The following is a 14668-nucleotide window of genomic DNA, read 5'->3' as shown; positions in this document are numbered from 1 at the left end:
GAAATGATATTCTAAATGCAATATTACTGCTAACAACCAAACTGGCACAATTGGATATAACAATAGAAATAGCATGGATTCTGGTGCATGTAGGGATAGCAGGTAAAAGACTGGAAGACAAACAGGCAAAAGGGCTATTAATTGCGAACAAATTGACCAAGGAATCTCCTTAAGCAAACTGAAATTTAAACACCTAATGAAAAATAAATTAAGGAAGGAATGTCAAGAACTGTGAGCAAACTAAATGAAGGGGAGAAAAGTCCAAGTAGTATGCCAAACAGTTGACAATGTTGATATAATCCAAGACCCTGAAAGGAAGAACAAAGTGTTTCTTTTCATAATTCTAACAGAGATTGTGGGTTAAACAGTTATTTATTTCTAATTAACAAGAATAAAGATGAATTATGTGTAACAGGTCCAGGAAATGATAGATCATATTCTTTGGGATTGTAAAAACTGTACCAGTGAAAGGAGGTGTTTATACACAAAACTCAAGAGGCCTTAAAATAATAAAATTTTCCTTGAAACAACTATCAAGGATACAAGGAAAATGGGGGCCCAATAAAAAAAGCTCTTCTGCAATTCTTTAAGAATACTGAGAAAGGTGCAAGATTCTAAGCCAAGAACAAGGTATGAAGAAGAAGGGGGGGAGACCTACCTTGGTCCTGGCTGCAAGAGTAGTTCTGCTAGTAGCAGTTACCCCAGGCCCTAAAGGAAGAGCTAGCCATTCCCTAAGAGTAGAGAATGTTTTGCTCTAGCTTCTGGAGGATCACTTAATGAGACATTTGACCAAACCTTGGACTGGGGAAGCAAGTGGTAGGAAGTGGCTTAGGGAGGCAGTCCTGAAGAGGGTATATGCTATCACTGCCTCTCATAGGGGTCCTAGGTCAGAGCCTGGTGGAGAGAGAGGGCTTGGCTCCCCTACCAACTACCCTTTGTGTGGAGGGGCATAAATCCCTTTCTCCCCCGCTACCTTGGAGAGGAGGAGAGTACAGAGATATTGTAAGCCTTGAGTCAAGACTGTGCAAGCCACAGGAGTCCGGAGGTGGGCTGAAGACCCTTTCTTTTTTGAGGGCATTGGACTGTATCTATTTTATTGGACTCCTGTCATAAATATAAAGGGAAGGGTAAACCCCTTTAAAATTCCTCCTGGCCAGAGGAAAAATCCTCTCACCTGTAAAGGGTTAAGAAGCTAGGATAACCTCGCTGGCACCTGACCAAAATGACCAATGAGGAGACAAGATACTTTCAAAAGCTGGGGGGAGGGAAAAACAAAGGGTCTGTCTGTGTGATGCTTTTGCTGGGGACAGAACAGGAATGGAGTCTTAGATCTTAGTAAGTAATCTAGCTAGATATGCGTTAGATTACTTTCTTTAAATGGCTGAGAAATTAAGTTGTGTTGAATAGAATGGATATTCCTGTCTGTGTGCCTTTTTGTAACTTAAGGTTTTGCCTAGAGGGATTCTCTATGTGTTGAACGTAATTACCCTGTAAGGTACTCATCATCCTGATTTTACAGAGGCGATTCTTTTTACTTCTATTAAAATCCTTCTTTTCAGAAACTGAATGTTTTTTCATTGTTCTTAAGAGCCAAGGGTTTGGGTCTGTGGTCATCTATGCAAATTGGTGAGGATTTTTACCAAACCTTCCCCAGGAAGTGGGGTGCAAGGGTTGGGAGGATTTTGGTGGGAAAGACGTTTCCAAACAACGCTTTCCTAATAAAAATAAACCCAGATAAACGTTTGGTGGTGGCAGTGGAAGTCCAAGGGCAAAGGGTAAAATAGTTTGTACCTTGGGGAAGTTTTAACCTAAGCTGGTAAAAGTAAGCTTAGGAGGTTTTCATGCAGGTCCCCACATCTGTACCCTAGAGTTTCAGAGTGGGGAAGGAACCTTGACAACTCCGTTACCCTGAAAGGAAGTGAATGCAATTGGTGACCCAGCCAGAAGGCCTAGCTGCTACCTACCAAAAAGTGGACCACCTTGCATTAGAACAATTGCTGGAGAGGGATGCTGGAAATGGAGCAGAGCTGGCACCCAGTGGTATAACCACTAGGAAGCACCACCTGTACATGTAATCCCCGTCACACAAGGTACGTTTATACTGCAATATAAAATCTGTTGCACCTAGTCTCAGAGCCCAGGTCAACTGACTTGGGCTAGTGCGACTCAGGCTGTGGGGTTAAAAATAGCAGTGTAGATGTTTGAGCTCAGCCTGAAGCCCAGGCTCTGAGAGCCCCCTCCCTTGAGGGGTCTCACAGTCCAGGCTCCAGCCAAAGCCGGAACATCTAATCTGCAATTTTTAGCCCCATAGTCCGAGCCCAAGTCAGCTGACCCGGGCCAGCTGCAGCTGTGCCCCAGGTCTTTTACTGCAGTGTAGACATACCCAAAGAGGTAATGTTTTTAGGATTGCTGGAGAAGAACCAGAGGGTCAGAAAGGGAAAGCATGATGCATTACTCACAAAGTCTGTAATGGCTGGGTAGATTCTTAAAAATAAATGACATTTTACCAACTTTGAAGTGACAGGATTGGCAAATAATTGGCTCCAAGCAGGGTCCTTGATGTGACACAATGGGCCAAATTCATCCTGATTTACATTCAAATAATTGAACTCATTTGTGTTACACTGATATTGGCTTCAATAGTCACAGGAAAGATTAATTAGCCTCATTGTGTCTGGGAGCCTACTTTCAGTCAGTTATGTCAGTCAGAAGCTAATAGAATGACTTTTTCTTTTATTTATATTTAGTAATCTGATTGCGAACAGGAATGACAAGCATCTGGCACTATGGGATGGATTTATTAAATACACTGAAATAAACTAACAAATAAACCTGTAATAATGACAAAAACCAGCTCATACCTTAAATCCATCTGACATGCTGAAGTGTGCAGCTATTCGAAAGGGAAACTCACATGATTCCTGGGAACACTGCAATTCAATAACTACAACTTGTTTGCCTTTCTCTGTACTAATCTGAAAGAAACAACAACCCTTTTATTTCAATACATGTCCCGTTCATACTGTCATTAACGTTTTCTTCAACTGTTTGTTGTCATAACATATACTTCCCCACATCCCCCTCATTGTACATGGAACCATCATGATTTACTGCTATGAAAGCATTAGTGGAATGTACAGCATTTATTTACTATTTTCATTACCACAGCACCCAGAAGCTCCAGTCAATATCAGAGCTTCACTGTGCTGGACAATGTACAATTTCTTATATATTTTGAGATCTGAAAGTCTTCTCCATGTTGAAATGAAAACTTACTGTATTTGAATTACATTTAATTTATTTATATAAAATCTTTGTTAACTGTACAAACTGCCAGAAGAACATACATATTACTGTAGTGTGTTATCTTGTGGGATGCTATAGTGATAAAAATTAGAGTTTTGTTTCAAGTAAAGTTAGGCTGCACTGAAAGACGCACTACTTTAAATTTGTTTGTCAATAGTGTTCTTTGTTTTTGTGACCCTGATGGAATAATTATTTGTAAAATTAAAGCAAAAAATTAAAGTAATGCATACAGAACTGCAAACCATTTATTGAGCCTACAGCATTCTACTAACATAAGAGATGTCACTAAAAATGCTTACTTTTTCAAGGGCATCATATTTTGCAACTTCAAAATCTTGTGGAAAATAAGGAATACCTTGATCATTTTCTGTATAAAATCTGAAATCAGAATAATTTAAATTCTCTTAAACATTTTAAAATAAATCTTTGAAATTAGTAATTTTACAAGGTTGCAGCATCACATTAAGGGCCTACACTTATACAATGTAAGCATATTTTCCTACAGCCCAGAAAAACCAAAACTTATTCTGAACAAGTAAAAATCACTGCCACACAAGCTGCTGACCTGCACTAAAAGGTCATGGATACTTTGACTGATCAGTGCGTCCAACCTGAAGCTGAACATGGAGATTGGCTTTCAACCTTACTCATCTTGCAAAAAACATTGGGCAACCAAATGAACAAATGTGATTTACCTGCCTGGCCCACTAATTTGCTAAATGCACTCTCTGGTTTTGCCCATCCAGTTGCATTTTAGCAATCGTAAATAGCAGTGGGAGATTAATTCCCACCCTGTCCTTAGACTTTAAATATATGTCCTAATATTAAAGTCATGCTTTTAAAGTCATGCCCTTCAACATCAAGTATTTTAAGCAAATAAGTATAATTTGTAGCTGATTCACTCCTAGAAAATAATTAACATCTAGTCTACCACTGATGGCTTTTAATGCCAGTGAAATATGCATTTTATTAATAAGTTTTAAAAAAATGTGAGTATCTGAGTTGTTTCTTCTTATGCAACTTGCTCTCTCCTTAATTACAGTAACAAGCAGGCCTTTGCTCTCAACTGGCATCGAAGTAACTTCAATGCACATGATATTCAGTTGTGGTGGGGGGCTTTGTGGTAGCTGCAGGTGCTCAGCACTTCTGAAAATCAGTTTAATTGAGTGTTATGTGACAGAAGGACCAGACAGGAATGTAAACAAAAATCTGTCTATTTTAGCAGAGAAATTCTGTAGCCAGAGAAATGGCTATAGTGAACAAAACTCTAGTGTAAGATAGTATGGACTTTTAAAATCATAATCAATTATTTTACATGATATATTATAATAATAATTAGAATAAATAACTATATTTTATGTTATAATATTAAATTTTTTAAACACAGAGCTTGAGCCCACAGTCTTTTTTGCCTATTTAATTCCCAATGAGATCAATGGAAGTTTTGCATGTACCAGGGATGCATGATTGAGTTATATGTGTCTATTTAACCAATACAAAACCCAAGAAAGTCAAAGTTAAAGGTGACCTAAAAATGGGGAAAAACTTTTTTTTTTTTTGCTTTCTTAAGATGTATTAAAAAAAGGCCTGGAGGTTCTCTTTCATAAAAAGTGCCATGGGGTTTTTTGAATCAGAAATCTCCAGTTTGAATTGCCTGTTTTTGATGGAGGACTCTCTGGACTGCTTGAGAACTAGCAGATTAGGATGTCACAAGAGATTAAATTCTGACAAAATGGAAAGGGAATGGATTTTAGTCAGATTGTTTTGTAACACATATTTAACTCAAACTCCTGGCAAATGCTTGAGAGAAAAAGCTCTATTTATGAAAGATTCAATATCCTTGCCTCTAACCGAAAGCTCATACAGTTCTCTAGGCCTCTAGCAACATTAAGGAAGACAACCTTTACCACTCCTGATATTAAAAAGCTAAAAAATATATATAAGAAAAAGCACAATGATTTTTTTCCATTCATCTTTGCAGGTCACCTTTCAGATAACTGCTTCAAAGTCAGCTCATTCTGTTGTGCAATGATACTACAAAATTAAATGGAATGCAAGATTCTCATCAGTTTCAAGACTGCCACATAGAAGACTACCGTCTGTAACCTGAGTGAACCAGTGATGGAGTATCATTCAGCATTAAAAATGTCCTGCTTTTTGTTAAGACAGTGCTTTAAAGATACTTAATGTCAATATCTGTTTTTTGCATATCCTTAGGTCATTCTTTTTTCTTTCCAAAAAAAAAAAAAAAAGTCTTCATTAGAAATGTGAGATGCAGTATTGTCACCCAACACCTCATGAAAGCACTTTCATAGCTTTTATGGTCTGGAGTACAGCAACTTAAATAGGATTACATTGTATGCTAAAGATACTTGTAAAACTTGTTTTAAAAATAAAAAAAGGGTTTGTCTACATGATGGGACTATAAGCTCTATGATGGTGTGATTTCTAAGCGCATTAACATGTTGTGTATTAACTGGTCCATGTATACTGATGGCTAAAGGTTCCCTAGTTCACTTTAACATAATACTGTTTCAAACAGCACTACCTTAAAGCACACGATCAGAGTCTACCGGACCAATTAATGCTCAATATGTTAATGCACTCTAGAAATCACAACCCTATACAACACATCTCCCTACTGTGTGGAAAAGACCAGTGCAGGGCACAACCAAATTAAACTACATTTTTAGCTACAGTGAGGTCTAGAGCAGTGGTTCTCAAAGCCGGTCTGCCGCTTGTTCAGGGAAAGCCCCTGGCGCGTCGGACCGGTTTGTTTACCTGCCACGTCCGCAGGTTCGGCCGATTGCAGCTCCCACTGGCCGCGGTTCGCCGCTCCAGGCCAATGGGGGCTGCGGGAAGGGCGGCCAGCATGTCCCTTGGCCCACGCCGCTTCCCGCAGCTCCCATTGGCCTGGAGCGGCGAACCGCAGCCAGTGGGAGCTGCAATCGGCCGAACCTGCGGACGTGGCAGGTAAACAAACCGGTCCGGCGCGCCAGGGGCTTTCCCTGAACAAGCAGCGGACCGGCTTTGAGAACCACTGCTCTAGAGAATTGAGCTGGGAGCCAAAACCTTCTGAGTTCTGATCCCAGCTCTGCCTCACAGTTCTCAGTATGTTCTTGGAGAAGGTACTTGTGGATAGCCCTGCACTGGTATGCGAGACAAAAGAGAAGACACAAGGCAACTTCCCCTCTCTTCTGTAACACTACAAAAGAACCAGAGGCAATCAGAACAGCAGCAGCGGCAGAACGGCTTCGCTTTCTGAAAGTGGACAGGGAGGGAGAAGGCGACTACCCTGTGCTGGCCACCTAACCACAAGAGGAATCCCTTGTACATTGTACCTTGTAAGAGGTTGGTAGAGCTCCAGTGTGCATGTCCAAGGGAATTCTAATGGAAACATCCAGAATTCCTCCAGGAAATCCTGTTACTCTGGGCCCCCACAACTTCCCTTCAAATGCAGCTAGTGACTCAGAGTAACAATATAGACCCGCAGCACCAGTTTATACTTTTGTAAAATGAGGATAATATTTATTCACCTACCTCACAATGGAAATGTTTGTAAAGTCAGTGGGGGGTTTTGCTACTAACTTCACTCGGAGCAAGCTCAGATCAAAATCAGTGATCATTATTAATTATTGTTATTATTTTTAATGTATCTTTTCTAAAACTCCCAAGACCTTAGGCTGCATTACAGAATAACAGCCTCTAAAATTTCTATGTCATTACTTAACCCAAAAGCTAGTTAGAGCTTTTACGAGTGGAAAGAAAAAGCACTCAGAAACATTAGAGGTTTAGAAATGATTAAGTCTTTGGGGCTGTTGGCAGGGTTTTCAAAAGTAAATGTAAATTTCACACACTTATATATCTCAAAAACATTAGCCAACATGAAGAAACAATTATATCTGAAGTTGCAACGTGCTAACACTTTGTGCATACACTGAGCTGGAACAAAAGTCAAATCAAATCTCAGAACTAGGATTCAAAAGCAAAAATGGTTTCTTAATTAAAGCAAGATATGAGAGCTCTATATATGGTCATGTATATACAATACAGAAAATAGAGAAAGGTTCAGGATTTTTTTAAAAAGATACTGTTGTCAAGATAGTGTCCAACCTATAGAAGTCACCAAAGTAACTTTGTGGGGCAGACAGGAGCTGGGGCACGGTTTTGTTCTTTTTCTTTTTAAAATATTGTAAGGAACATATGTGACAGGTATCCCTTGAATGATTTATTACTAATGATTCCTTCTAACTCTCAAAAATTAGAAGAGCAACCTCTGTTTATCCCCAAATAGAATCATAGAATCATAGAATCATAGAATATCAGGGTTGGAAGGGACCCCAGAAGGTCATCTAGTCCAACCCCCTGCTCAAAGCAGGACCAATTCCCAGTTAAATCATCCCAGCCAGGGCTTTGTCAAGCCTGACCTTAAAAACCTCTAAGGAAGGAGATTCTACCACCTCCCTAGGTAACGCATTCCAGTGTTTCACCACCCTCTTAGTGAAAAAGTTTTTCCTAATATCCAATCTAAACCTCCCCCACTGCAACTTGAGACCATTACTCCTCGTTCTGTCATCTGCTACCATTGAGAACAGTCTAGAGCCATCCTCTTTGGAACCCCCTTTCAGGTAGTTGAAAGCAGCTATCAAATCCCCCCTCATTCTTCTCTTCTGCAGGCTAAACAATCCCAGCTCCCTCAGCCTCTCCTCATAACTCATGTGTTCCAGTCCCCTAATCATTTTTGTTGCCCTTCGCTGGACTCTCTCCAATTTATCCACATCCTTCTTGAAGTGTGGGGCCCAAAACTGGACACAGTACTCCAGATGAGGCCTCACCAATGTCGAATAGAGGGGAACGATCACGTCCCTCGATCTGCTCGCTATGCCCCTACTTATACATCCCAAAATGCCATTGGCCTTCTTGGCAACAAGGGCACACTGCTGACTCATATCCAGCTTCTCGTCCACTGTCACCCCTAGGTCCTTTTCCGCAGAACTGCTGCCTAGCCATTCGGTCCCTAGTCTGTAGCTGTGCATTGGGTTCTTCCGTCCTAAGTGCAGGACCCTGCACTTATCCTTATTGAACCTCATCAGATTCCTTTTGGCCCAATCTTCCAATTGGTCTAGGTCCTTCTGTATCCTATCCCTCCCCTCCAGCGTATCTACCACTCCTCCCAGTTTAGTATCATCCGCAAATTTGCTGAGAGTGCAATCCACACCATCCTCCAGATCATTTATGAAGATATTGAATAAAACCGGCCCCAGGACCGACCCTTGGGGCACTCCACTTGATACCGGCTGCCAACTAGACATGGAGCCATTGATCACTACCCGTTGAGCCCGACAATCTAGCCAGCTTTCTACCCACCTTATAGTGCATTCATCCAGCCCATACTTCCTTAACTTGCTGACAAGAATACTATGGGAGACCGTGTCAAAAGCTTTGCTAAAGTCAAGAAACAATACATCCACTGCTTTCCCTTCATCCACAGAACCAGTAATCTCATCATAAAAGGCGATTAGATTAGTCAGGCATGACCTTCCCTTGGTGAATGCATGCTGGCTGTTCCTGATCACTTTCCTCTCATGCAAGTGCTTCAGGATTGATTCTTTGAGGACCTGCTCCATGATTTTTCCAGGGACTGAGGTGAGGCTGACTGGCCTGTAGTTCCCAGGATCCTCCTTCTTCCCTTTTTTAAAGATTGGCACTACATTAGCCTTTTTCCAGTCATCCGGGACTTCCCCGGTTTGCCACGAGTTTTCAAAGATAATGGCCAGTGGCTCTGCAATCACAGCCGCCAATTCCTTCAGCACTCTCGGATGCAACTCGTCCGGCCCCATGGACTTGTGCACGTCCAGCTTTTCTAAATAGTCCCTAACCGCCTCTATCTCCACAGAGGGCTGGCCATCTCTTCCGCATTTTGTGATGCCCAGTGCAGTAGTCTGGGAGCTGACCTTGTTAGTGAAAACAGAGGCAAAAAAAGCATTGAGTACATTAGCTTTTTCCATATCCTCTGTCACTAGGTTGCCTCCCTCATTCAGTAAGGGGCCCACACATTCCTTGGCTTTCTTCTTGTTGCCAACATACCTGAAGAAACCCTTCTTGTTACTCTTGACATCTCTGGCTAGCTGCAGCTCCAGGTGCGATTTGGCCCTCCTGATATCATTCCTACATGCCCGAGCAATATTTTTATACTCTTCCCTGGTCATATGTCCAACCTTCCACTTCTTGTAAGCTTCTTTTTTATGTTTAAGATCCACTAGGATTTCACCATTAAGCCAAGCTGGTCGCCTGCCATATTTACTATTCTTTCGACTCATCGGGATGGTTTGTCCCTGTAACCTCAACAGGGATTCCTTGAAATACAGCCAGCTCTCCTGGACTCCTTTCCCCTTCAAGTTAGTCCCCCAGGGGATCCTGGCCATCCGTTCCCTGAGGGAGTCGAAGTCTGCTTTCCTGAAGTCCAGGGTCCGTATCCTGCTGCTTACCTTTCTTCCCTGCATCAGGATCCTGAACTCAACCAACTCATGGTCACTGCCTCCCAGATTCCCATTTTGCTTCCCCCACTAATTCTACCCGGTTTGTGAGCAGCAGGTCAAGAAAAGCGCCCCCCCTAGTTGGCTCCTCTAGCACTTGCGCCAGGAAATTGTCCCCTACGCTTTCCAAAAACTTCCTGGATTGTCTATGCACCGCTGTATTGCTCTCCCAGCAGATATCAGGAAAATTAAAGTCACCCATGAGAATCAGGGCATGCGATCTAGTAGCTTCCGTGAGCTGCCGGAAGAAAGTCTCATCCACCTCATCCCCCTGGTCCGGTGGTCTATAGCAGACTCCCACCACTACATCACTCTTGTTGCACACACTTCTAAACTTAATCCAGAGACACTCAGGTTTTTCTGCAGTTTCATACCGGAGCTCTGAGCAGTCATACTGCTCCCTTACATACAGTGCTACTCCCCCACCTTTTCTGCCCTGCCTGTCCTTCCTGAACAGTTTATAACCATCCATGACAGTACTCCAGTCATGTGAGTTATCCCACCAAGTCTCTGTTATTCCGATCACGTCATAGTTCCTTGACATCACCAGGACCTCCAGTTCTCCCTGCTTGTTTCCAAGGCTTTGTGCATTTGTATATATATACAGAATCTACCTAAGACAATAAGCAAATATTTCACATCATGTGAGACACTTTGTCTAAGGACCACAGATCAGCCAAAGTTGAGAATTCTGATCTATTCTTCTACCCAACTATAGAAACTAAAATGACAGTATTGTTAATCACATAGGCAAGTATCTCAGAATTTGTAAATGGATAAACCTCTTTCTTTTTCCACAACCTAGCTAATAAATTCCATGTTACTAAGCAAAGGTCACATCCATCTCTCCTATGCAGAGTGTTTTCACCCCAAACTGACTATAAACTATACACTGTGTTTTTTGTAAATATAAATCAAATATACTGTGAATAATTTGTCCTTAACCTCAAATTAGCACATGCATAGCTGTTTGCCTTGTGAGTCAGATATATATCCTTCCATATGTGAAAAATGCCTCTTATTCTATTATAAATCCTAAATAATGTGAAATACTTATGTATAATCAAATAATGTATGGAGTATGTCCTCCAAACTTAGAAGATTGTAAAGATTTTGTTGGTTTTCATTGTAAATAATTGTTACACTCTAGAATAGGACTCTTCTGGCCTATGGAAGGAGAAATGTTAAAAGACATAAACCAGGGTATAACTTTGGGATATTAAGAGAAATTTCTTAGATTGGGGGAATCCCAATTGATAGTAGGGCCAAAATCCTTGAAATCAAAGGCAGATTAAAATTTATTGGGGCCCTGGCACAAAGAACATTGCCCCCCTACACAGCCCATGATACCATGCCCCCTGCTCCCTCCCCTCCCCCTATGGCCCTGCCTCCTGTCCTGGCCGGAAGTCAGGCAGTGGTAAGAGCTGCCCAAGGAGCCTGGGCTGCTGTGGGGACCCCTGGACCCTCCACCTGACCTGGACGCCAGCCACGAGCCGGGGGCTGCTCTTGTGCATCCCAGCTCCTCGCCCAGGGCAGGTGGAAGGTCCGGGGTTCCCCACAGCTGCCCGCATGCAGGGATTTCCCTACCCCCCCTGAATTTCCACAACACCCTCCCCCCAGTTTCGTAAACTAGTTACATGCAGTGTTGCCAATTTAGTGATTGTTTGGACATTTTAATTTAAATTGAAACATTAATACACACTTTAAAAGCACATAAAGTGTATGATAAAATACTTGTATCTGAAAAAAGTATAATAGATTTGAAAAGTATGAACATAGACTAGCTTCCTTATACAGCTGTTGTTTTTCAAACTGGACAGTCTCTACGTAAAAGAATAAATGGACACAAATCAGATGTCAAGAATTGTAACATTCATAAACCAGTCGGAGAACACTTCAATCTCTCTGGTCACGCGATCACAGACATGAAGGTCGCTATCTTAAAACAAAAAAACTTCAAATCCAGACTCCAGCGAGAAACTGCTGAATTGGAATTCATTTGCAAATTGGATACTATTAATTTAGGCTTAAATAGAGACTTGGAGTGGCTAAGTCATTATGCAAGGTAGCCTGTTTCCTCTTGTTTTTTCCTACCCCCCCCCCCAGATGTTCTGGTTTAACTTGGATTTTAACTTGAAGAGTGGTCAGTTTGGATGAGCTATTACCAGCAGGAGAGTGAGTTTGTGTGTGTATGGGGGTGGGGGGATGTGAGAACCTGGATTTATGCAGGAAATAGCCCAGCTTGATTGTCATGCACATTGTGTAAAGAGTTGTCACTTTGGATGGGCTATCACCAGCAGGAGAGTGAATTTGTGTGGGGGGGTGGAGGGTGAGAAAACCTGGATTTGTGCTGGAAATCACTTTAGATAAGCTATTACCAGCAGGACAGTGGGGTGGGAATAGGTATTGTTTCATATTCTCTGTGTATATATAAAGCCTGCTGCAGTTTCCACGATATGCATCTGAGGAAGTGAGCTGTAGCTCACGAAAGCTTATGCTCTAATAAATTGGTTAGTCTCTAAGGTGCCACAAGTCCTCCTTTTCTTTTTGCGAATACAGACTAACACGGCTGCTACTCTGAAACCTGTTTTTTATGACAATGTCAGTGCATTCATTTTGGTGATGTTGGCCAACCTAATAATTTCAAATTATGATTTGTAAGCAAAGTCTAAATGAGCTCTCCCTGACAGCTGCTGATGAGCTAGGGGGAAAGGCTTCAGGACCAGATTGTATTTACATTCACACCTAATCTACCTAGGTATCTAGCAAACAGAGCTGTGTTGCCCAGGTGATAGATTTTGGCTGGGGCTGGGTTACAAATCACTTGAATGCGGGGGGGTTCGGGGGGGGATAAAATGTTGTTATTCTTATTGTATGAGTAAAGGGCAGTAGAACTATACTTAGCCTGTGCTGATTGAGGGCATCAAGAGAGAGGCTGGGACAGGTGTTTTGCTTGATGGTCTGCCTGAGTCACAAGTACTATTTGACCTGCCCCTCTCCTCTCTTTAAAGACAGAGCTGATTAGGCTCGTAGATCGGGGTGGGCAAATTGCGGGCTTGTGGCTGCATCTGGCCCTTCAGATGTTTTAATCCAGCCCTCAAGCTTCTGCCAGGGAGCGGGAGCGGGGGCTTGCTCTGCACAGCTCCCAGAAGCAGCGGCACATCCCTCCTCCAGCTCCTATGCGTAGGGACAGCCAGGGGCTCCAAACGCTGCCCTCCGCCACAAGCGCTGCCCCCACAGCTCCCATTGGCCAGCAAATAGGGCCAATGAGAGGTGCAGGGGTGGTGCCTGCAGACGGGGCAGTGCACAGAGCCACCTGGCTGCACCTCTGCATAGGAGCCGGAGAGAGGACATGCTGCTGCTTCTGGGAGCTGCTTGAGATAAGGGCCGCCCAGAGCCTGCACCCCTGATCACCTGCCCTGATCCCCCCTCCCACCTTCCAAACCCCTCGGTCCCACCCTCCTGCACCCCAGAGCCCTCACCCCCCAGCCCGGAGCCTCCTCCCACACCCTGAACACCTAATTTCTGGCCCCATCCCAGAGCCTGTACCCCCATACAGAGCCCTCTCTCCCTTCTGCACCCTAACCCCCAATTTTGTGAGCATTAATGGCCTACCATATAATTTTCATACCCATATGTGGCCCTTGGGCCAAAAAGTTTGCCCACCCCTGCCACAGACAGTCTTTTGTTTTGTTAAGTGACCACTACAGCTGAAATCACTGATAATCAGGTCTAAGTGCTTAGGCCTGCTGTGGGACAGTGTTTCTGTGGAAGAGACAGCCCAGTCTGCACTAGCAGCGAGGTTCCCCCACTGAGAGCTCAGCTGAAATCACTTGGAGTTGGGTGGAACCTCAAGAGACCAACTTGCAGAGGTCACAGTAGCAGGTGGCAGCAGAAGGTGACGGTGCAGGGCCATTGGCAACACAGCAATGAAGTGAATGGTGACACAACAAACAACAGTGACCAGAGCAAACAGTGAGCAGCTGGAGGAATGAGCAAGGTGCTTTCTTGCCCACCACCTGGGAGGTGAACTCATGTGAAAGCACCTCTGAACTCTGAGTCTCCACTGACCCAGGACAACACCGGTGAGAGTTAATGAGACTGTTAAGGTTGCTGGAGACACAACACAGTTCATGTGAACAAACATGGCTGTGGCATCATACTTTCTATTTAAGCAAGAGATACCACACACTACAAACTGGAGGCCAATGTTAAGTGCATTGTCACTTGTTCATCCTGAAGTTGAACACTGGTTCCGAACAAGACCAGCAAATGCTCACTAGCTTTCTGCAAGAAGCTCAACTGACTGGCTAGACGCATGTGGTGCAACAGTGAAAGACTCAACAGTTGAAAAAGTGAAGAACTCTCTCACAACATTCAAAAAATTTGCATACAGGGCTGATGAATGCACTGATGCAAATGGGCATCAAATATTAAGTCATTGTGTACGTTATCTTGATGTCAGTGGTAGGTCAGTAGATGCATTTCTAGATGTTCAAGTTATAGAAGACACATCAGCTGCATCTGTGACAACCCACATCTTAGAAGAGTTAGATGCTTGTCAATTGGACCCCAAACAGATGGCTGCTTGTGCATTTCATGGAGCTGCAAACTTCTCTGGAAGACACGGTGGAGTACAAGCTTTGCTCAGAGAAAAGTGTAACCCTAATCTCTCCTGTACACACTGCAGAGGCCATATACTCCAACTAGTGCCAGTACGAGCTGCAGACTCTTCAAAAGACATTTAAAAAGCTATAAATTTAATGTCTTCATTGTATTATTTTTTCAGCAAGAGTCCAAAAAGACTGAATATCTTGGAAAATATA

General features: G+C 42.9%; 1 protein-coding gene across 2 annotated transcripts in view; it reads right to left on the bottom strand.

Moving 5' to 3' along the window:
- PARP4 (poly(ADP-ribose) polymerase family member 4) overlaps nt 1-14668 on the bottom strand; it is a 116199-nt gene that overhangs the window by 87310 nt on the left and 14221 nt on the right. For both annotated transcript variants that reach the window (XM_084616344.1, XM_084616345.1), the window contains exons 5-6: nt 3606-3684; nt 2862-2975 (exon numbers count right to left, since the gene is read on the bottom strand). In XM_084616344.1, coding sequence (XP_084472470.1) covers nt 2862-2975; nt 3606-3684 — 193 coding nt within the window. The remainder of the gene's footprint in view (nt 1-2861; nt 2976-3605; nt 3685-14668) is intronic.

Source organism: Lepidochelys olivacea (assembly GCF_965140295.1).
Source record: "Lepidochelys olivacea isolate rLepOli2 genome assembly, chromosome: 1".
Taxonomy (NCBI): Eukaryota; Metazoa; Chordata; order Testudines; family Cheloniidae; genus Lepidochelys; species Lepidochelys olivacea.
The sequence above is the reverse complement of the archived record's forward strand: the minus strand, read 5'-3'. Positions and strand labels throughout refer to the sequence as shown.